General features: G+C 63.7%; 1 protein-coding gene across 1 annotated transcript in view; it reads left to right on the plus strand.

Annotated features, from left to right (window-relative positions):
* The window catches only part of LOC119093778 (dynein heavy chain, cytoplasmic-like), a 55,772-nt gene extending 36,221 nt beyond the window's left edge, over positions 1-19,551 (plus strand). The window contains 27 exon segments of the mRNA XM_037216787.1: positions 731-922; positions 1,130-1,310; positions 1,973-2,217; positions 2,599-2,807; positions 3,224-3,383; positions 3,768-3,969; positions 4,371-4,566; positions 5,071-5,188; positions 5,555-5,662; positions 6,027-6,134; positions 6,738-7,067; positions 7,770-7,934; positions 8,538-8,684; positions 9,095-9,245; positions 9,793-10,004; positions 10,705-10,881; positions 11,188-11,411; positions 11,973-12,132; positions 12,826-13,118; positions 13,311-13,403; positions 13,616-13,736; positions 14,196-14,390; positions 15,879-16,184; positions 16,656-16,850; positions 17,504-17,632; positions 18,098-18,295; positions 18,776-19,551. Coding sequence (XP_037072682.1) covers positions 731-922; positions 1,130-1,310; positions 1,973-2,217; positions 2,599-2,807; positions 3,224-3,383; positions 3,768-3,969; positions 4,371-4,566; positions 5,071-5,188; positions 5,555-5,662; positions 6,027-6,134; positions 6,738-7,067; positions 7,770-7,934; positions 8,538-8,684; positions 9,095-9,245; positions 9,793-10,004; positions 10,705-10,881; positions 11,188-11,411; positions 11,973-12,132; positions 12,826-13,118; positions 13,311-13,403; positions 13,616-13,736; positions 14,196-14,390; positions 15,879-16,184; positions 16,656-16,850; positions 17,504-17,632; positions 18,098-18,295; positions 18,776-19,207 — 5,247 coding nt within the window. The 3' untranslated portion in view covers positions 19,208-19,551.
* The last annotated feature ends 1,013 nt before the right edge of the window (positions 19,552-20,564 follow it).

The raw sequence follows: 20,564 nt of genomic DNA on the forward strand, positions 1-20,564 counted from the left end.
TGAATAGTGCATGCTCGTATGTTCTAATATACGATGTAACTGTATATATATATATATATATATATATATATATATATATATATATGTATGTATGTGTGTGTGCATGCGTGCGTGCGTGCGTGCGTGCGTACGTGTGTGTGCGTGCGTGCGTGCGTGCGTGCGTGCGTACGTGCTTGCGTGCTTGCGTGTATTTACATGTCGTTAGGATCAAAGATAGTTAGTGCGAAATCACTCATATATTCGTTAATCTGTACAAGTTTTGAGCTTTTTAAGGATGGAAATTGTGCAATACTATCTGCAAAACATATTTAAGTACGAAGAAGGCAAATGAAGCATGGCCATTTGAAGTAAGATAAAATGTTATTACGTTGGTGCGTACCAAATGCACCCATAATGGGAACACTACAAAACACGAACACATTGCCGCAGTCACGTCACATAGTACTTACCGCCCACCACCTAATAACTGGAAAACTCGTCCCATGTAGACTTATTTGACGATGAGATGAGATCAGAAAACACAATAATGTACGGATTGACGAACATATGAGTGGTTTTGTCTCGGCATCCTCGCTTGCCAGCAAGACCTGGATCTTATGGTGCGGTCCCGCTGTGTGATACCGTCACTGGCTGGATCTTACGGCGCGGTCCGGCTGCGTGATGCCGTCACTGGCTGGATCGTACCGACTCGTCCGCCGCCGCATGTTGTAACCCCATTCCCTTTTGTCAGGTGTTCTACGAGGAGGAGCTGGACGTTCCGCTGGTGCTGTTCAACGAGGTGCTGGACCACGTGCTGCGCATCGACCGGATCTACCGCCAGCCGCAGGGCCACCTGCTGCTGATCGGCGTCAGCGGTGCCGGCAAGACCACCCTCTCGCGCTTCGTCGCCTGGATGAACGGGCTCTCTGTATTCCAGATCAAGGTGTGTAGGCGGGAGCACAGAGCGTCGTGGCGTCGGCAGCATTGCCACTGTACCCACGGAGGGGAAAGGTTGAACGCACCCGATCATCGACCATCTCGCTGTCAGCGGTTCGTTGTCACCACTTATGTGTCCTCGGGCGTGACCGGCAGCCGGAGGAACGCTCGCTTGCCTGGTTAATAATGCCCCCCTGCCCCTCCCCCGCCCCAGGTGCACAACAAGTACACGGGCGAGGACTTCGACGAGGACCTGCGCACCGTGCTGCGGCGCTCTGGCTGCCGCGGCGAGAAGGTCTGCTTCATCCTGGACGAGTCGAACATGCTCGACTCCAGCTTCCTCGAGCGCATGAACACGCTGCTGGCCAACGGAGAGGTGCCCGGTCTCTTCGAAGGTGGGTGACTGAGTGGAGGTAGAACAGCATCGTTGCCGTTGGTTTTTTTTGCGTGGTTTTGTCAGGCCATGGTGGAGAAACCTACGAGGTGTCTAGTGTCGGTCATCAGTAGTGAACAATGCAGACAGTGAAGCAGTGAACAGAACGGACCATCGCATCGTAAAACCGTAGCAAACGTACCGTGTATTAACGCATCTTTACATCGCTTTTCTTTGTGTCAAGTGATGTCGACGGGTGAGATTGTCTCACTTTACCAGGGCCAGGGATGCCATAGGTCAGGATATGGCAACAAACATAGAGGGGCCTCAATGGAGACAAAATAAGGTTGCCAGTCTGCTCTATCTTTGCTGACAAAGGGCTGATAGTCTACAAAGTATTTAACTTGCTAGTATGCCACGGTTGTTAACCTATATAGCTGCAGTCTGTTGTGTGTTTTGATTTTCCTCGTGCATAAGGTCCAGAGTCGCCGGTGTCGCCTGTCTAGGTTTGGAGTTCATCCAGGCGACAGAAACTGTTTGTGCGCGCTGCTCCCGCCAGGTGCGTATCACCGTTTGGCGACGTGCCCCCGGAAGGTCCCCCGCTCCGCCGGGTGCGCAGCTCTCGCCCAGCAGCCGCTGCTCAGAGCCCGGTGCCCGTTGTGTAGAGGCCCCTGACGTCGCCAGGTGACGAGGCGTCGGCGCTCATGACCCAGTGTAAGGAGGGCAGTCAGCGAGACGGCCTCATGCTCGACTCCAACGAGGAGCTGTACAAGTGGTTCACCAGCCAGGTGATGCGCAACCTGCACGTGGTGTTCACGATGAACCCCAGCTCGGAGGGGCTCAAAGACCGGGCTGCCACCTCGCCCGCGCTCTTCAACCGCTGCGTGCTCAACTGGTTCGGCGACTGGAGCAACGGCGCCTTCTTCCAGGTAGGCGGTCCGTGTGGGGGCGGCCGCGCGCGCATGCGTCAGCGCCGCGGGCCAGTGTGGCAAGCCTGGTAGAGTAGACGCGTCCGCGCAAAGTCGAACGCGCGCGCGCGCTCCTGGTCTGTTGAGATTGGGGTGCGCTGCAACGTCATCAGGTCGTGTGACGGACTAAGGCGTCGCGGTTGGCGAAGAGGTCGGCAGAATGTTGGGCAGCGTGTCGCTGACGAGCTCGGTGGCCGCTCGGCCGTGACTGCCCCCGCCGCCGGCCACGGCCCCGCGCCCGGCGCGCTCCTGAGGCCGGCTGCGGCTGCCGCGCGCCCCGCTGACGCCCGCCGCGCTCCTGAGGCCGGGTGCGCGCCCCGCTGACGCCCGCCGCGTCTGCAGGTGGGCCGCGAGTTCACCAACCGGGTGGACCTGGATCGAATGAACTGGTCGCCGCCCGACTACTTCCCGGTGGCGTACGACGAGTTGCCGCACCCGCCCACCCACCGCGACGCCATCGTCAACGCCTTCGTGCACGTGCACCAGTCGCTGCACCGCGCCAACCAGCGGCTGGCCAAGCGCGGCCAGCGCACCACCGCCATCACGCCCCGGTAAGTGCGGGGGCCCGCCGGGGGGCGGGGCGGGGCTGCTCCGCGGCGACTGTCACACGACAGTGGCTGCGGCTGGGGGGGGGGGGGCGGTTGATGGGTCAAGGTCAGGGCTGGGGGTTGTGGCGTCTGCAGGGAAAATAAAGTTATAACGACTTGGGTCTTGCTTGGCTACCTTATGCTTGCGATGCGACGGGGAAAAGCTCAGAGGTGGACGGTGGTCACGTGCTTTTGGTAGTTTCACCACCGACGTCCAACTGCGGGCTATCAGAATAATACTAGCGCATCGTAAATGCGCTCCATAAGTCACCATAAATAATTGTTGCGACGGTCTGTGCCCCAGGCACACGTCGGCCCTGTACCCCACGTTTTGGAATGGTCTCAACACACACCTCACCATCGACCTTTTGTTCTGTCAGGCACTACCTGGACTTCATCAACCACTTCGTGAAGCTGTACAACGAGAAGCGGGCCGACCTGGAGGAGCAGCAGCTGCACCTGAACGTCGGCCTGAACAAGATCGCCGAGACGGTGGAGCAGGTGGAAGAGATGCAGAAGTCGCTGGCCGTGAAGTCTCAGGTGAGTGGCTGACAATCTCCGCCGCTCGCCAGTCCGCCGCTGTATCTGCGCAGCGGTGTCAGTCCGGAGCCTGGCCGAGTATAAAGTGTCACGGTCGGCTTGTTACGGCTGCTGATACTGGACTACGTTTGCTCGGCTGATGCCGCGTGAATGCGCGGACATACTGCGGAAATGGATGTGCCCTCGCGGTGTCATTTGTCCACGTCAGCCTCGGACAGCGCAGGTGTTTCTTGCTTCCTGATGTGAGCTCACCGCACACCGTTGCCCTTCCACGCCCAACGTTGGCCAGATGGCGGCGCTTTGTGGGCCTTCGGCGCCAGCTGAGCCGCCTCGTCCAGTACTCGGCGCCCCTTTGACGCCTCCGTCTCCCCCGTCGGCGCGCAGGAGCTGCAGCAGAAGAACGAGGCGGCTAATCAGAAGCTGCGCCAGATGGTGCTGGACCAGCAGGAGGCCGAGCGTCAGAAAGTGCACTCGCAGGAGGTGCAGGCGCAGCTGGAGCAGCAGACGCGCGAGATCGCCGTCAAGCGCGAGGATGTGGTGGCCGAGCTGGCCGGAGTGGAGCCGGCCGTCATCGAGGCGCAGAATGGTACGGGCGCCGCGCGGGCCGGCCGGCTGTCTGCTGCCGGGCTGCGGTCCGCCGCCAGACACCGGGGAGCGGCTGGAGATGAGTGTGGCGGAGTGGTCGTGGAAGCAGGCTGTGGCGCGAGCCACCAAAACGGTGGTGAAATCGCGCGACGGTGGCTTGTGGTCTGCCTGGTTCTGCTTTTTGACGGCGTTAGGGTTGAACTCTATGCACGGTGGGCCTCTAGCCGCACGTCAGTCCGTCATGCAGCACGGCACGCCGACCGTGGCCTGAACTCATCCTGTCGGCCCCCCTGCTGCACCCGACACGGCATTGTAAAAACAGCTTGGACTCAAAGGATCACTGTAGCTGCGATTCCACAGCCCCTGTCCCTGACTGACCGCGCTCTTCCGCTCGCCGCCCAGCCGTCAAGTCCATCAAGAAGCAGAATCTGGTGGAACTGCGTTCGATGAGTCTGCCGCCGGCGCTGGTCCGCCTGGCGCTCGAGTCGATCTGCCTGTTCCTCGGCGAGGAGACCTCCGACTGGAAGACCATCCGCAGTGTGCTGATGAAGGACAGCTTCATCCCCAGCATCGTGAACTACTCGACCGAGAGCATCAGGCAAGTGCCGGCCGTGCCGTTGTGGTCTGTCGAGCAGACCCGAGGCAGCGCATTCAACGCGGTGGCATGGCATCCATTACAGGCCGTGTGGCGCTGCGTCCGTGGTCTGTGCTCACTGCTTCGACGCAGTGTGCTGGGGTTCGCTACCGGCGCCTCCAAACGATGCGATCCTGCACCTACGGTCAGGCCATGGCTGATCCCGTGGTGTTGGGTCTGGCATGTATGCTCCCTGGCGCGGAGTTCTCCCCCTGAGTGGACACCTGCAGTCGACGTCCGAGCAGTGCTGGACGACCGGTCTCCGGCGTACCACCGGAGGGGCGGATAGCGCCGCGCCGGAGCTCACTGGGTCGCCGCGCCGGAGCTCACTGGGTCGCCGCGTCGGAGCTCACTGGGTCGCCGCGCCGGAGCTCACTGGGTCGGTGCCTCGCGCGGCTAAACGCCGCCACGAGCCGTTGCGTGTCGACCAGTTCTCGTAACTATTACGAAACATCATTGTCCGTACAGTGACAGCATTCGGGAGAAGATGAGGAAGCGCTACCTCTCCAACCCCGACTACAACTTCGCCAAGATCAACAACGCCTCGTCGGCCTGCGGGCCCATGGTGAAGTGGGCCATCGCACAGGTCAGGGCCCGACCCCGGCCACTAAGTTTTCTCCTTGATGCCGTTGCCGAAAGCGAGCATCGACAGCGTTTTCTTCCCGAGATGACTTTTCGGCTATGTATTATGTATGTCGTACCGCGTCCATCGCGCGTTCAATAGCTCTGAAGTTCTGCGCTGTTTGATATGCAATCATCGCGGTGTGCATTGTACTCGCTGCCTTCTCCAGTGTATGTGACGATCGCATTACGCCCTCGCTGCGCTGGATCCCCACGGTGGGAGTGCTCGGGACGTCCGGCTGAGCAGCCGCTGCCTAGCCGCTCCCTGACTAATGGTGTGGACGTGACCGGTCCGGCGCCCCCTCTGACGGTCGCTCGCGCCCCACCCCAGATCAACTACGCCGACATGCTGAAGCGGGTTGACCCGCTGCGCAACGAGCTCAAGTCGCTGGAGTCGCAGGCGGACGAGAATAAACACAAGGCCGAGGAGATCACCAAGGTGAGCTCGCGCGGCGCATCTCGGCGGCGTCCCGGCCCTGGAGCGGGGCGGCGGGGGGGGGGGGGAGGGAGGGGGGCGTGGTGCGACCGACGGTGCTGCCTGCTGCGGCGGCTACGACATGTTGATGATTGTGGGTGATAAGGTGGCCTGGCGGCTCAGGCCGTGATGGGACTATAACTGTCTCATCAGTCTCATCGTGGCCCGGGTCTCGGTGACGGCCCCGGCGGCGCCTGACCGGAGCGGCCCTGACCGGAGCGGCCCGGTGCCCTGACCGGAGCGGCCCGGTGCCCCCCTGACCGGAGCGGCCCCGTGTCCTGACCGGGGCGGACCGTTGTCCTGACCGGGAGCATGCGTGTCCCGCCAGGTGATCGACAAGCTGGAGCGCTCGATCGCCAGCTACAAGGAGGAGTACGCCGTGCTGATTGCGCAGGCGCAGGCGATCAAGACTGACCTGGCCAGCGTGCAGGCCAAGGTGAGACTACTGGACGCGCCGCGCGGCAACGCCATCATGCCGTGCTCGGGGTGAGGGGAAGGGTGTGGGTTCGAGACTAGCTGCCACCAGTGTCTCACCTGACCCTCCGTGCCGCAGATCGCTAGAGACTGCGACGCTAATGGCTGTAGGAGAAGCTCAAGCTGATTTTAGTTGACGGGGGTTGATTGAATGCCGGAGGCGGCACGGCACGTCAAGTTCATGGACTCCCGTGGGCCACGGCATCATGTGGGGCTGAACCAAACCGGCCTTACTGGAGAAGGAACTTTCGAAAAGGGTCGAGGGCTCGCGTGGATTTAGATCAGTTGGCCATCTGGTCATGTGCCGTTGGCATGACAAAATAATGCGCCTTTCATGTCAGATCGTTTTTATATCGCAGGCTATGATGCCGGTGTTGCTCGTTGATTATCTGGGATTGTTCGTGCTCCGATTGGTCTGTTTGTGATCCAGAGGATGAGTTTTGTGCTTGTCATCAGACGCCTCGATTTATTCCTTGTGAACACGTGAATGGATCCCCGATGTGCCCTCGGGCTCTCGTGTGGCTGAGCCCGCCCTGAGCTGCACTGCGCCTACTCTCCCGGCCAGGTGGACCGTTCGATGGCGCTGCTCAAGTCGCTGAGCATCGAGCGGGAGCGGTGGCTGGCCACCAGCGAGACGTTCCGCTCCCAGATGCTCACCATCATCGGCGACGTGCTGCTGTCGGCCGCCTTCCTGGCGTACGCCGGCTACTTTGACCAGCAGCTGCGCCAGAGCCTGTTCTCCAACTGGTGCGCGCACCTGCAGCAGGCGGCCGTGGCGTACCGGCCCGACCTCGCCCGCACCGAGTACCTCAGCAACCCGGACGAGCGGCTGCGCTGGCAGGCCAACTCGCTGCCCTCCGACGACCTGTGCACCGAGAACGCCATCATGCTGGAGGTGGGTGCGCTGGAGGGCGGCGGTGGCGGCCGGCGGGAGGCCGGCGAGCCGGTGCCGTCTTGCAGCCGATCGGTCGGTGACGCGACCGGCGGCTGGGACGGCGCGGCTGCGCTGGCCGGACGTGGTGCTGCTCTCCAGTGTCCGTGGAGCTGACGGATCTGAGATGCACCGGTATCAGCCTCTGTTGTGTTGGTGTGACTGCCTGTTGACGCCGCGGGTAGCCGACCCACACGGCCATCGGCGCCTGCAGGACCACATCGGCGTGACCTCAGCCGTCGTCGGCGTCGTTTGAGCGCTGCAGCCGTCAGCCTCGGCACGCGTCAATGTCATGTCAGTGGCGTGCGTGTATCAGATGGCAGCTGTGAGTGAGACCGCCACTGCAGGCTTTCTGACGGGGGGAGCCAGGCGCGGGCGATTAGCGTGCTCAGGGCGAGGCGCTGTCGTCCGCGAGTCTCGTTGCCCGCCGTCTCTCCCTGTGTCGCCGCCCGCATGGCTCGCCCCGCGTCTTGTGACGCCGCCCATCTGGCTCGCCCCGCGTCGTGTGACGCCGCCCGCCTGGCTCGTCCCGCGTCTTGTGAAGCCGCCCATCTGGCTCGCCCCGCGTCGTGTGACGCCGCCCACCTGGCTCGCCCCGCGTCGTGTGACGCCGCGCGCCCGGCTCCCCCCGCATCGTGTGACGCTGTGCGTCTGGATCTGCTGCAGCGTTTCAACCGGTACCCGCTTATCATCGACCCGTCGGGCCAAGCTACCGAGTTCATCATGAAGGAGTTCGCCGGCAAGAAGATCACCAAGACCAGCTTCCTGGACGACAGCTTCAGAAAGAATCTGGAGAGCGCGCTGCGCTTCGGCAACCCGCTGCTGGTGCAGGTGAGGCTGCCGTCGTGCGCTGTCTGGCGCGGTCTGGTCTGAGGGCTGGCCTGGTCTGGTCTGGTCTGAGCTGAGACCCTGTCTAGTTTGGTTCGGTATAGAGTGTGACGGGCTGGTTACTGTCGTCAGGTCATAAAGGGTTTTCAGCAGCTGTAGCTACGGACCCGACCCTGACCCGGCACGGGTACATAGTTGCCCACACTATGCTGGAAAAGGTTTGCAAGAATTTACCCGCCGCCTCTACCTGCTTCCAGCTGTGCGGCAGCTGTCATGGTTGAGCTTTGCCACTGCTCGCCAGCTGTGCGGCAGCTGTTATGGTTGAGCTCTGCCACTGCTCGCCAGCTGTGCGGCAGCTGTTATGGTTGAGCCCTGCCACTGGTCGGCCACGCCGCCATACGTGTGCAGACCCCGCTGATGCAGACGGTCCATAGCATTTGTCGAGATCGGCCTGCACCAGGGCGGAGGCGCTTCTGTATTCGTGTCGTGTCGGTGGCGGCGTACCTTCCGTGCCCGTCTCCCCGCGGCAACCTGCTGACGGCCCGCGCCGCGGCCGCCCGCGGCGTGACCCTCCCTCTGACGCCAGCGCCGCCTCGTGCCCGGCAGGACGTGGAGAACTATGACCCGATCCTGAACCCGGTGCTGAACCGCGAGCTGCGCCGCACCGGCGGCCGCGTGCTCGTCACGCTCGGCGACCAGGACATCGACTTGTCGCCCACCTTCACCATCTTCCTGTCGACCCGCGACCCGACGGTCAGTTGGGCGGGCACTGTGGGAGGGCGATGGGTTGGACGGGCCGCCCTCAGGGCCGTGCGGTGTAGACGGGTGGCGCCATCGCAGGCTCGGCATCGGCCAGGGATGCGAACGTGTCCCTCTGCACGTCTGTTCTGTTGTGTCCACCCATGCTCACCTGTGTCTGAGTGGTCGCCCGCGCGCCCTGGCTGTGGCCCTCCCTGGATCATCCCCCATTAGTCGTCTCACGCATGGACACCGCGCTTCCGCTCCACACCCTCGTGACGTTGCTGCCGTCTCCGCTCCCGCGACGGCCCCGCGCCGCGTCAGCCCGTCTCGGCGTCTTGACTGGGACCTCTCACGCGCCGCTCCGCGCCGCGTCCTGTGCTGAACGCACCGAGCCCGACCCGTGACGTGGCGCCCGACGCCAGGTGGAGTTCCCGGCCGACATCTGCTCGCGCGTCACGTTCGTCAACTTCACCGTCACGCGGAGCAGCCTGCAGTCGCAGTGTCTGAACCAGGTGCTGAAGGCGGAGCGTCCCGACATCGACGAGAAACGTGCCGACCTGCTCAAGCTGCAGGGTGAGTTGGCGACGGCCTCCCTCTTCCAGATGCGGACGGTGGTGTATGGAGCCCAAGCGTCGCTGTCTTGATCGGTGATAGTAATCCAAATCCAGCACTCAGGTCTGCTGGAGCGCGGACGGACTTCCTGCGTGTTCTGATTAGGGTTCGCAATGGCGAGACGGGCTGCTCAGTAGCTCGGACGATCCCAGTTCCCCGATAACAACACTGAACGCAGTAGCTGAGTGCGTGTCGCCTTCCATGGTTGGCGACTGGTGTTTCGGACGACGAAGTAAGAAATACGGGGCTGGGGTGGCTGAGCCATTGTGTTGACATTGTATGGTTTGATACGGCTACGCCTGGTGGATGTTAGGACGCAGTCTGGACCTCTGGCCTGGGATGGAATGTACTAGGTGCTGGGAGAAGGTGTAGAAGGTGCTGTGCGCGGTGTTTGAGCGGGGTGATCAGCCGCTGACCGTTGTGACCGTGTTTGCCCCGTATTGCGCCGTCCTGCAGTGCGTCGCAGTCGTCCCGCCGCCTGAGCGCGGCGCCCGTACCTCGTCGACAGGCGAGTTCCACCTGCGTCTGCGCCACCTGGAGAAGTCGCTGCTGCAGGCGCTCAACGACGCCAAGGGCAAGATCCTGGACGATGACAGCGTCATCACCACTTTGGAGACTCTGAAGAAGGAGGCGGCCGAGATCACCAGCAAGGTGGAGGAGACGGACAAGGTCATCGCGGAGATCGAGACGGTGTCGCAGCAGTACCTGCCGCTAGCACAGGTTAGTCGGTGGCGGGCCTGGCAGCGGTGTTGTCAGCATAGCTCCGGCCGGCTCCGGAACGATGTGCTAGTCCTGCTGGGCGGTTTTATTTTGGCTGAGCTCGTAGCGTGTTTTATATGATGCGTGACCCAACATACGCAGGGTGAGAATGTTGTGTCGGCGGGCGTCTTGTGCTTTCGAATGTGTGACGAATCCGTCTCGAGAGCGCTCTCAGTTGGTCAGCGAGCGTTTTGATTCGCTCACTCGTGGCGGGGTGGTCTCGAGTCGCTTCAGACTATACGTATTTGTCCCCGACTTGGATGGACTGCGGCCGGTGGCAGTGTCTGTGTTTGTGTCTGTGTCTGTGGTCAGCTGGCCTCAGAGGGGAGCAAGGACCGTGCCGAACATTGTGTTACAATACGCTGTCGTCAAAATTCTGCTGTTGACTCGGAATTTACAATCTTATGATGACATCGGAGCTCTTGCAACACGGACCGCTTAGCGCGGACGCTGATCCCAGTAATCCATTAAATTAAATTAAAATGCTTGCACCGGGTGTTAAAAGGCGTGTTGGGTAGCAACAAAATGTTGGGTTTGTTACGAGTTTGCGTAGTTTGTGGCCGGCTCTGGGTGTGAATGGGCGGTGACTTGAGGCCAGGAAAGTTCTCCACTCCTCTTTTCGGGCGTTTGCTAACGAACTCGGTCGTGTGACGTGTTCCAGGCTTGCAGCAGCATCTACTTCATGCTGGAGTCGCTGCACCAGATCCACTTCTTGTACCAGTTTTCGCTGCAGTTCTTCCTAGACGTCTTCAACTGCGTGCTGACCAAGAACCCGGGCCTGCAAGGCAAGACGGACCCGAACGAGCGCCTGGCCATCATCACCCAGGCGCTGTTCTCGGTGGGTGACCGACCGACCGCATGCGCCATTCTCCTGCTGGGGGACTGGAGGACTTGTCCTCGCGTTGCCATGTTTGTTCATGTGATCGGCCTCGACTTCGTGCTTTTCGGTGCACCCCTGATTTGTTCTCACTTTGGTCAACGGTCGTGCGACCGGAAGTCCCTCGGTCTCCAATCTCAGCCGCGCAGGGATCGGTAGAGCTTCACAACGCCTACCTCGTGCAACAAGCCGCGCTTATGACTGGAACGTGAGCGCCCCCCACCGCCACCGCTGACGGCTCACCGCGCGCGCGCGTGTGTCTGGCAGATGTGTTACAGCCGGGTAGCGCGCGGCATGGCACACCACCACCGCCTGACGCTGGCGCTGCTGCTGGCGCGCATCAGTCTGCGCGGCGCCGCCGGAAACGGCGACCTAGAGGACGAGTTCGACTTCCTCATCCGCGGCAAGGAGGGCATCGTGACGCAGCGGCCGTCCGACGTCGCCGGACTGAGCGACGAACAGGCCGAGAACATGGTCCGCCTGGCGCAGAGGTACGGCCAGCCTTCTGTGGCGGTGGTGGGATGAGGGACATGATCCGCCTGGCGCAGAGGTACGGCTGGCCTTCCGTGGCGGTGGTGGGATAAGGGACATGATCCGCCTGGCGCAGAGGTACGGCTGGCCTTCCGTGGCGGTGGTGGGATGAGGGACGTGGTCCGCCTGGCGCAGAGGTACGGCTGGCCTTCCGTGGCGGTGGTAGGATGAGGGACGTGGTCCGCCTGGGGTAGAGGTACGGGTGGTGAAGCGGCGCCGGATGAAACGCTAGATGTGCGCTGACGCACGGCAGGGGGAGTTGAGTTACATCTACAGCTTCGGTTTTTCCAAACACTCATGGTTTGGCGGAACACACGGCCTTTGTCACGCCCAACATCTGCGTGAAAGGCGCGTGTTGGAATCATGGAAAGGGCCGTCCTAATGGTGGTTCTTCAACTGTGCTTGATTGTGTGCAGCGTTGGGTCGGTGGTCACGTTGTGCGGAGTGACGCCAGTGCGAGACGGTGGCCATCCTCTGAACGGTCCGCCGTCGCGGTGACACCGCTCGGCACGCCCCGCCAGACTGCCGGCGTTTGCCAAGGTGGCGAGCCACGTCAGCAGCCCGCCGTTCCACGAGTGGCTGCAGTCGGTGGCGCCGGAGATGAGCGTCCCCACCGTCTGGAGCGAGGAGCGCGTCACCACGCCCGCCGCCGTCGCCATGCACCGGCTCCTGCTGGTTCAGGTGAGCCGCGGCCGCGCTGGGGTGGGCCACGCGGCAGGAGGTGGCTGCTGCGCTCGGGAGGTGTGGCGCCTCGGAGGGTGCCGCCGTCCTGCTGAAGCCGTTGTTGAGGCCGTGCTCGGCGTACATCAGACGGAGCAGGCGGTTTGAGACGTGGATTTCAGGTTGTGTGTGTGTGTGTGTGTGCGCGCCATTGGGCCTAAATGGCTGTCTGTTCTGATGCCACCACACCGCGGGGTTCGGAACCCGATCGGCTCCGATTGTTGTATTCGAGTATGGTCGTATGTAATGGCACGATTGTAATCGTATATCGTAAAAGCGTACTTGGCCCGCATGCACGCTTGAGCGACATACAACTGTTCGAACGCCGTGCAGAATGAGAAACTGCTTGTCACCTGCTGATCTGACTGCGCTGATCCATTCCTGACCCCTGACCCCCGACCCCTGTCTCCTGACTCGGTCGCGTGCGCGGCGAGGTCGGACTGTGCGTCCGGCGCGGTGTCACTCCCCGGAGACGGGCGACGGTAAGCTGCCGGTCACGAGCGGCGGCCGCGCGGCTGACCTGCGCCGGCGCCGGGCCGCCGCCTGACGGGCCGCTGCACCGGGCCGACCCGCTGCCGGCACGGCGCCGCTGTTCTCAGTCGTCAGACAGTCGAGGGCTGCCCGGCCGCCTGACGCCTCCCGCTTACCCACCAGACGTTCCGGCCGGACCGCCTGCTGGCGGCCGGCCACCAGCTGGTGGACGCCGTGTTCGGCGAGCGCTTCATGCCGGACGCCGAGCGCGAGCTGGACCTGGCCAACATCGTGGAGACGGAGGTGCGGCCCAGCGCGCCGGTGCTGCTCTGCTCGGTGTCCGGCTACGACGCGTCCGGCCGTGTGGACGACCTGGCCGCTGAGCTGGGCCGTGCCGTCACCAGCATCGCCATCGGATCGGCCGAGGGCTTCAGCCAGGCCGAAAAGGCCATCAACTCGGCGGTCAAGACGGGACGGTGAGCGGGCGGCGCGGCGTTGACTCGGCTGGGGCGCGGGTAATTCCTCTCGCGCTGTCATAACCGCCCTGCGGTTATGGTCCTACGAACCTGGTCGTGTGTGCCGTATTGCCAGTTGATGACGCCAGTAAGCTGAGTACCAGTGTAGTCGGGCTCGGTGCGGGAAGGTTAACTCTGGCGTTCTGTCTGCAGGTGGGTGATGCTCAAGAACGTCCACCTGGCCGCCTCCTGGCTGGTCCAGCTGGAGAAGAAGCTGCACACATTGCAGCCCAACGCCAATTTCAGGTGCGTGCTGCCACCGTCCGCCGTCTCCGCATGCTCGCACGCGCCAACTTGTCTGTCGCCTTCTGCGCCGTACGCCCCCCCAAGCCGCTCGTCCGGTGCCGCTAGCCCTCTGTGCGGTCGCCCGCGCGGTCCTCTGGTGCCGCGTGTCCGGCACCGGTGTCGCCGCGGCCGCGCGCTCGCTGCGCCGCTGACGTGGCCGGCCGCGCCGCCAGGCTGTTCCTGACGATGGAGATCAGCCCCAAGATACCAGTGAACCTGCTGAGAGCCGGCCGCATCCTGGTGTTCGAGCCACCGCCTGGCATTCGCGCCAACCTGCTGCGTACCTTCAGCTCGGTCAGTGGGTCGGCCAGCCGTCGGTCAGTCCGGCCAGTCGGCCTGTCGGTCAGTCCGGCCAGTCGGCCGGTCAGTCCGTCCAGCCGTCGGTCAGTCCGGCCAGCCGTCGGTCAGTCCGGCCAGCCTGTCGGTCAGTCCGGCCAGCCTGTCGGTCAGTCCGGCCAGCCGTCGGTCAGTCCGGCCAGTCGGCCGGTCGGCGTTTTGGGAGCTCGCCGCCGCCGCCGCCACCTCAGCTCGCCGCGTCGCGGTCTGGCGCGGCGGCATTCTAGGGCGCTGCAGCGCGCTGCTGCCTGTCGTCCGCTCCGCCATCTGACTCGCGGCGGTCGACCCCGTCCGTCACTCGTGATGTGTCGCGCTGTCGCTTGTGCCGTGTCCTAACGGCCCCGCCGCCCCGCCGGGCGTCACGTGGCCGCAGTTTCGTCACGTGACCGTGACCGCGCCCTGCTCTGCTCTTGCCAGGTGCCGGCGGCCCGCATGATGAAGCCGCCCTCGGAGCGGGCCCGCATCTATTTCCTGCTGGCGTGGTTCCACGCCGTGGTGCAAGAGCGACTGCGGTACGCGCCGCTCGGCTGGTCCAAGGGCTACGAGTTCAACGAGTCGGACCTGCGCGTGGCGTGCGACACGCTCGACACGTGGATCGAGGCCACGGCTATGGTGAGTGGACGCGGTGGGGCGGCCGCAGCGGGTCGGCCGTGACGGCTCGACCAGGATCGCGGGCGGTGGTCCTCGTCTTCGGTGACGGCTCGTCCCGCCACTGTCAAGTTTGGTGTTGCGAGAGCTCGGCCGATGTGACGCCGGAACGTGGCGCCACTTGCGGCCGGCGTTAGCGGCGCTGCTCGGCCCGAGCCGCCGCGGCCGCAGCTGGGTGCCGAGCGCGCTGGAGACACTGGCAAGTATCGGTGCAGGGGACGGTGGTGTCACTCGTCATCCCTTCCGCCGCCACTGCCGGCTGATGGGGCCGCCGGCACGCGTGTGGAGGAGCGGACTGCCTGGCGCTGTCCGGTCAGCTCGGCCGCCAGGCGGCAGGACACGGCGTGGCTCACTGTGCCGGGGTCCGCTGTGACGCCGTGACCTGGCCCGGCGCCGCTCGCCGTCGTGTATGTGTGACCCGTCTCTGCCGTTGTAGATCTCTTCCGGGGCAGAGGGCGCCGCGTCTGTAAGTGGGGCGGGCGTGCGAGGGCGTGTGCTCCGGCGGAGATGGGCCGGCGCTTCTGGGCTTCCGTCTCCATCCGGTGCTCTGTCCGGTCCGCCAACCCTCTCGCGTCCTGTGTCTCTTGCTCTGTTCTCTGTTTGGTCCGCCTACCCTACCGCGTCCTGCGTCTCTTGCTCTGTTCTCTGTCCGGACCGCCAACCCTCCCACGTCGTGTGTCCCTTGCCCTGTTCTCTGTTCGGTCCGCCTACCCTCCCGCGTCCTGTGTCCCTTGCTCTGTTCTTTGTCCGGTCCTCCCGCGTCCCGTGTCACTTGCTCCGTTCTCTGTCTGGTCCGTCAACCCTCCCGCGTCCTGTGTCTCTTCCTCTGTTTGCTGTCCGGTCCGCCAGCCCTCCTGCGTACTGTGCCCCTTGCTCCGTTCTCTGTCCGGTTTGCCAACCTTCCCGCATCCTGTGTCCCTTGCTCTGTTCTCTGTCCGGTCCGCCAACCCTCCCGCGTCCTGTGTCTCTTGCTCCGTTCTCTGTCCGGTCTGCCTACTCTCCCTCGTCCTGTGTCTCTTGCTCTGTTCTCTGTCCTGTCGCGTCGCCGCTGTTGTCTGTTGGGAAGCTCGCGCTGTTCTCTTTCTGTTCCGCTTTCCTGTTGCCAACTCTGGCATTTCAGGGTGTGTGCGTGGCTTGTTCGTACTCAACTTGTCGTTCTCCTGGTTTTAATTTTTGTCGTCCTTACAAAATGCTGGCTTGGTCGTGTGCGGTGCCCGCAGAGTTAAACGTGCTGCAGAAAGTGGGGTTACGGGGTTTGTGCAGTGTGGCCAATGGACTGCTTCGTGGTGGCGCCTCCCATTACCTAGTGACGTCATTATGTGCGATGCTGGCCCGTCTCCGGCAAAAGGTCCGAAATGTGGCCCGCAGTGTGTGGTCGTTCCGGCAGCAGTATACAGTGACCGGCCGCTCTCCCCTCCCCTGTGTGATGGTGACCGGCCGACCCGACCGCAGGGCCGCACCAACCTGCCGCCGGAGAAGGTGCCGTGGCTGGCGCTGCGCACGCTGCTCTCGCAGTGCATCTACGGCGGCAAGATCGACAACGACTTCGACCAGCGGCTGCTCTCGTCGTTCCTGGACAAGCTGTTCACGCCGTCCAGCTTCGACGGCGACTTCGCGCTGGTGGCAGGCGCCGGCGCCGACGGCACGGACATCAGCATGCCCGAGGGCATCCGGCGCGACCAGTTCCTGCAGTGGGTGGAGCAGCTGTCGGACAGGCAGACGCCCGCCTGGCTCGGCCTGCCCAACAACGCCGAGAAGGTGAGCGTTCGCAGCCGAGAGCGCGGCGGCGGCGGCGGCGGCTTGGAAGGCGACAACGGTGGGCTGCTGGTGGTGTCTGGAAGGCGCGGATCTTGTCTCACAGATCAAACGGTTTGGTATTGTTCTCCAGAGATCGTAGCAGCGCGGGTGCGGGTATAGTCGGGTGGTTAAAATCATTGAATTTTCTTATCACCGCCTGTGCGCATGCCAAAGCAATGCATCCGATGTACCAGAGGTGTGAGAAAAGCCTCTATGATGTGGCGCGTTCCACCAGCTGTGGCTGGTTCGTTATCACTGATTGGCCGCTATGGGTCCCCCATCGGCAACGCAGCCTGCCGACCGGAACGGCGAACCGTCGTAAGGGACATGCTCGGACGTACTACCGCTGCCGCCTTCGCCAGCACCGCCCACGCGCCTGTCGCCCCGACCCCTCCTCCGGCCGCCGTCTGATGTGTCGCTCCGCCCCTGCAGCTGCTGCTGACCACGCGCGGTACGGACATGGTGTCGTCGCTGCTGCGGATGCAGCTGTTGGAGGACGACGGCGAGGTGGCGTACGTGGATGAGCGTGAGGCCGAGAAGCACCAGGCGGACGCGCGGCCCGCCTGGATGCGGGTGCTGCACAACAGCGGCCGCACCTGGAGCCAGCTGCTGCCCGCCCAGCTGCAGGTAGGCTTTCGCGCACGGCCGAGGGCAGAGGGCGTCTGGCTGGGCTCAGCCGCCGGCAGCTGCTGCCGACGGTAGCCAGGGAGCTTGTGTCCATACTGGGCGGAGCAGTGGCAGGTAGCAGTTACATTAATGGGCTCACCTGTGAGTAATGTGCGTGTGGTGTGGTGTTAACAGCCGCCAGACACCAGGGTCTGAAGTTTATGTGTCCATTTGTGGCCCGCTGCTCCGTCTAGCCGCCGTCCCTCACTGTCCCGCCTCCCCCTCCGCGTCGTCCGGCGGAGACCGTCCGCCGCTGCCCCGCCTCCCCCTCCGCGTCGTCCGGCGGAGACCGTCCCTCGCTGTCCCGCCTCCCCCTCCGCGTCGTCCGGCGGAGACCGTCCCTCGCTGTCCCGCCTCCCCCTCCGCGTCATCCGGCGGAGACCGTCCGCCGCTGCCCCGCCTCCCCCTCCGCGTCGTCCGGCGGAGACCGTCCCTCGCTGTCCCGCCTCCCCCTCCGCGTCGTCCGGCGGAGACCGTCCGCCGCTGTCCCGCCTCCCCCTCCGCGTCGTCCGGCGGAGACCGTCCGCCGCTGTCGCGCCTCCCCCTCCGCGTCGTACGGCGGAGACCGTCCGCCGCTGCGCGCTGTGTCGCTGACCAGACCCTCGCCCCCGCAGACCCTGCGCCGCACGGTGGAGAACATCCGGGACCCGCTGTACCGCTACTTCGAGCGCGAGGTTAACATCGGCTCCCGCCTGCTGGCCGGCGTGCAGAGCGACATCGCCGACATCATCGCCATCTGCGAGGTCAGTGTCGGCCCGGCTGGGGCCCGCGCCGCGGCGGGTGTCGTCTCTGGCCGGGGGCTGTGGTCGACGCGTGCTGAACGCCCCTGCCTGCTGGAGCAGCCGGTGGTGCTCTGTGAAAGTCAGGGGTGTTAAGCGTGCATGTCAGGTCCGGGCTTTGCGCACGAGATAAAGATGGCACGCCATGTTTTTTCTCACTCCATCTTTTGGTAATGGTGTGAAATGTTTGTCAGTCCCGTCGTAGGTCGTATCCATTGGTATGAGTTCGCTGCTGACCGAAGACCTTCATTTAACACTCACTGTCTGTGTTTCCCTACAGTCTGACCCCACTGTTTCGCCACGAGTGACTCAGTCCGCCTCCCTGTGTCCCTCCCAAGCGCGCCTTCCTCCCGCGCCTCTCGCCTGGCACATGTCCGCCGCACCCGCGCGCCGTCTGCCGCCTGACGCCCCGCCATGTGCCGTTGACAGGGCACCAAGAAACAGACTAACTACCACCGCACGATGGTGGCCGAGCTGGTGCGGGGCGTCATCCCGGCCAGCTGGCGCCAGTACAAGGTGCCCGCCACCACCACCGTCATCCAGTGGATCACTGACTTCGCGCAGCGCGTCCAGCAGCTGCAGGCCGTCAGCAGCAGCGTGGCGCAGGCCGGCGCGAACGGGCTCAAGGTACGCGGGCGCCGGAGCGACGGCGGGTCAGGTCTGGTCTGGTGGGACCGGGCGCCGGCGCGACGGCGGGTCAGGTCTGGTCTGGTGGGATCGGGCTCCGGCGTGTCAGCGGACCGGGTCTGGTCTGGTGGGATCGGGCGCCGGCGCGACGGCCGGTCGGGCGGCTGCCGTGTCTCGGTGGCTGAGTTGCGTGGTGTCAGTGCACGTGGCTGATGTGCGAGCTGTGGCGGTATTGCGCCCCGTCTCTTGTCCATGTCGTTGTCTGCTTCTGGGCATGAGCCTCATAGTGATGCTCAAAATACGCTCCGCGTGTTAGGCATGACCTTGGTGAAATTACAGACCATGATTGTGATATGATGTATGTTAGCCATGTGACGGCACTGAAGGCCGGTGTCAGCTCCTCCCCACCCCCAGCCCCCTCATCCGCCGCCCGCTGCTGAGCTCTCCCTCCCCCCCCCCCCCCTCCCTGACCGCCCGCAGACGCAGCAGATCTGGCTGGGCGGCCTCTTCAACCCGGAGGCGTACGTGACGGCCACACGCCAGTGTGTGGCGCAGGCCAACAGCTGGTCGCTGGAGGAGCTGGAACTGCGCGTGACGGTGACGGAGGCGGCGGCGCCGGTGCCGGCCGGCAGCATGTCTCTGCGCGGCGTCAAGCTGCAGGGGGCGCTGTGCCGCGACAATCAGCTGCAGCTGACCACCACCATTCAGACGGAGCTGCCGCAGCTGCAGCTGACCTGGACACGCGGCGAGGGCCGGCTGCCGGGCGCGCGCTACATCACGCTGCCCGTCTACCTGAACGCCACGCGCTCGGAGCTGCTCTTCACCGTCGCCATGCAGGTGGCCGGCCAGCAGTCGGAACATAGCTTCTACGAGCGCGGAGTGGCACTGGTGGCGTCGACCAACCTCAACTAGGGGACGACGACGGATGCTCCGCCGGCCGCAGCGAGGGGACGGCGACAGGGCCTCCGTCGGTCGCAGCAGGAGGACGGCGACGGATGCTCCGCCGGCCGCAGCGAGGGGACGGCGACAGGGCCTCCGCCGGCCGCAGCGAGGGGACGGCGACAGGGCCTCCGCCGGCCGCAGCGAGGGGACGGCGACAGGGCCTCCGCCGGCCGCAGCGAGGGGACGGCGACAGGGCCTCCGCCGGTCGCAGCGGGAGGACGGCGACGGATGCTCCGCCGGTCGCAGCGAGAGGACGGCGACAGGGCCTCCGCCGGCCGCAGCGGGAGGACGGCGACGGATGCTCTGCCGGCCGCAGTGAGGGGACGGTGACCGGGCCTCCGCCGGCTGCGGCGAGGGGACGGTGACCCGGCGGCCGCCCGCGGCCTCCCGTTACCTGCTCCGGCGGGTGGCGTGGTTGGCTCTCGCGATCGCCGGCCGCCCGCGGCCTCCCGTTACCTGCTCCGGCGGGTGGCGTGGTTGGCTCTCGCGATCGCCGGCCGCCCGCGGCCTCCCGTTACCTGCTCTGGCGGGCGGCGTGGTTGGCTCTTGCCGTCGCCGGCTGACGCTGCAAGTCAGTATTTTACGCTGCCGGGCGTGGAAATTCCCGACTCTATTCTGTCTGGTGGTGGAAGTTCCAGCTTCACCCTGTTCGACCTCATAGGTTTACGTTCCGCTTCGTCTGGCTCTTGGCTGCTGTCCATCCGTATATGCGTGACTTTCGTTGCCTCTGAATGGCGCGGGTGTGTGGAAATGTTGGGGTTTCCTTCCAGACAGGTTTTCATGTAGTTGATGTTATTGATATCTGTTCACCACTGGCGGTCCCTTTCCAACGGTTGTGATAGTTTTTCTTAGCGACCTGTAGTGTACGTCTATTCAGACATGTCTTGCAGTGCAGCTTGCACGCAGCAGCCTTGCTAGTGAAGTTGACTGGTGGCCTGTATTGGGTTTTACTGTGAAGAGCTGTGATGTGCTGGAGATGATTGGCGGCGTGGAAGCAGGCATATGGTTGGCTGAGCATTGTAAAAGCAGGCATCAGCAACAGGCTCCTTGGCTTTCCAGAAGCGTCGGATAATTGTTTGGCTATGATTGTTTCCCGTTCGACATATTTCGTTGCAATGATAATTATAAAATGATACGCCTTTCTGGAGTCAGGTTGTGCTAACGATTTCAGATCGGCACGCCACCATACAATGGAAACGACACAGCAAATCGTGAAACCTGCATAGACGGTTTACTAAAAGAAAAACTTGCCCGACTAAATCGTACTCTGGCCTTCCAGGGACCGGCAGTGCTGAAGGCTCACCGGTCTGTTTTACCTGGCATCGTC

Source organism: Pollicipes pollicipes, unplaced genomic scaffold, assembly GCF_011947565.3.
Source record: "Pollicipes pollicipes isolate AB1234 unplaced genomic scaffold, Ppol_2.1 Scaffold_4002;HRSCAF=4701_pilon_pilon_pilon, whole genome shotgun sequence".
NCBI classification, from domain to species: domain Eukaryota; kingdom Metazoa; phylum Arthropoda; class Thecostraca; order Pollicipedomorpha; family Pollicipedidae; genus Pollicipes; species Pollicipes pollicipes.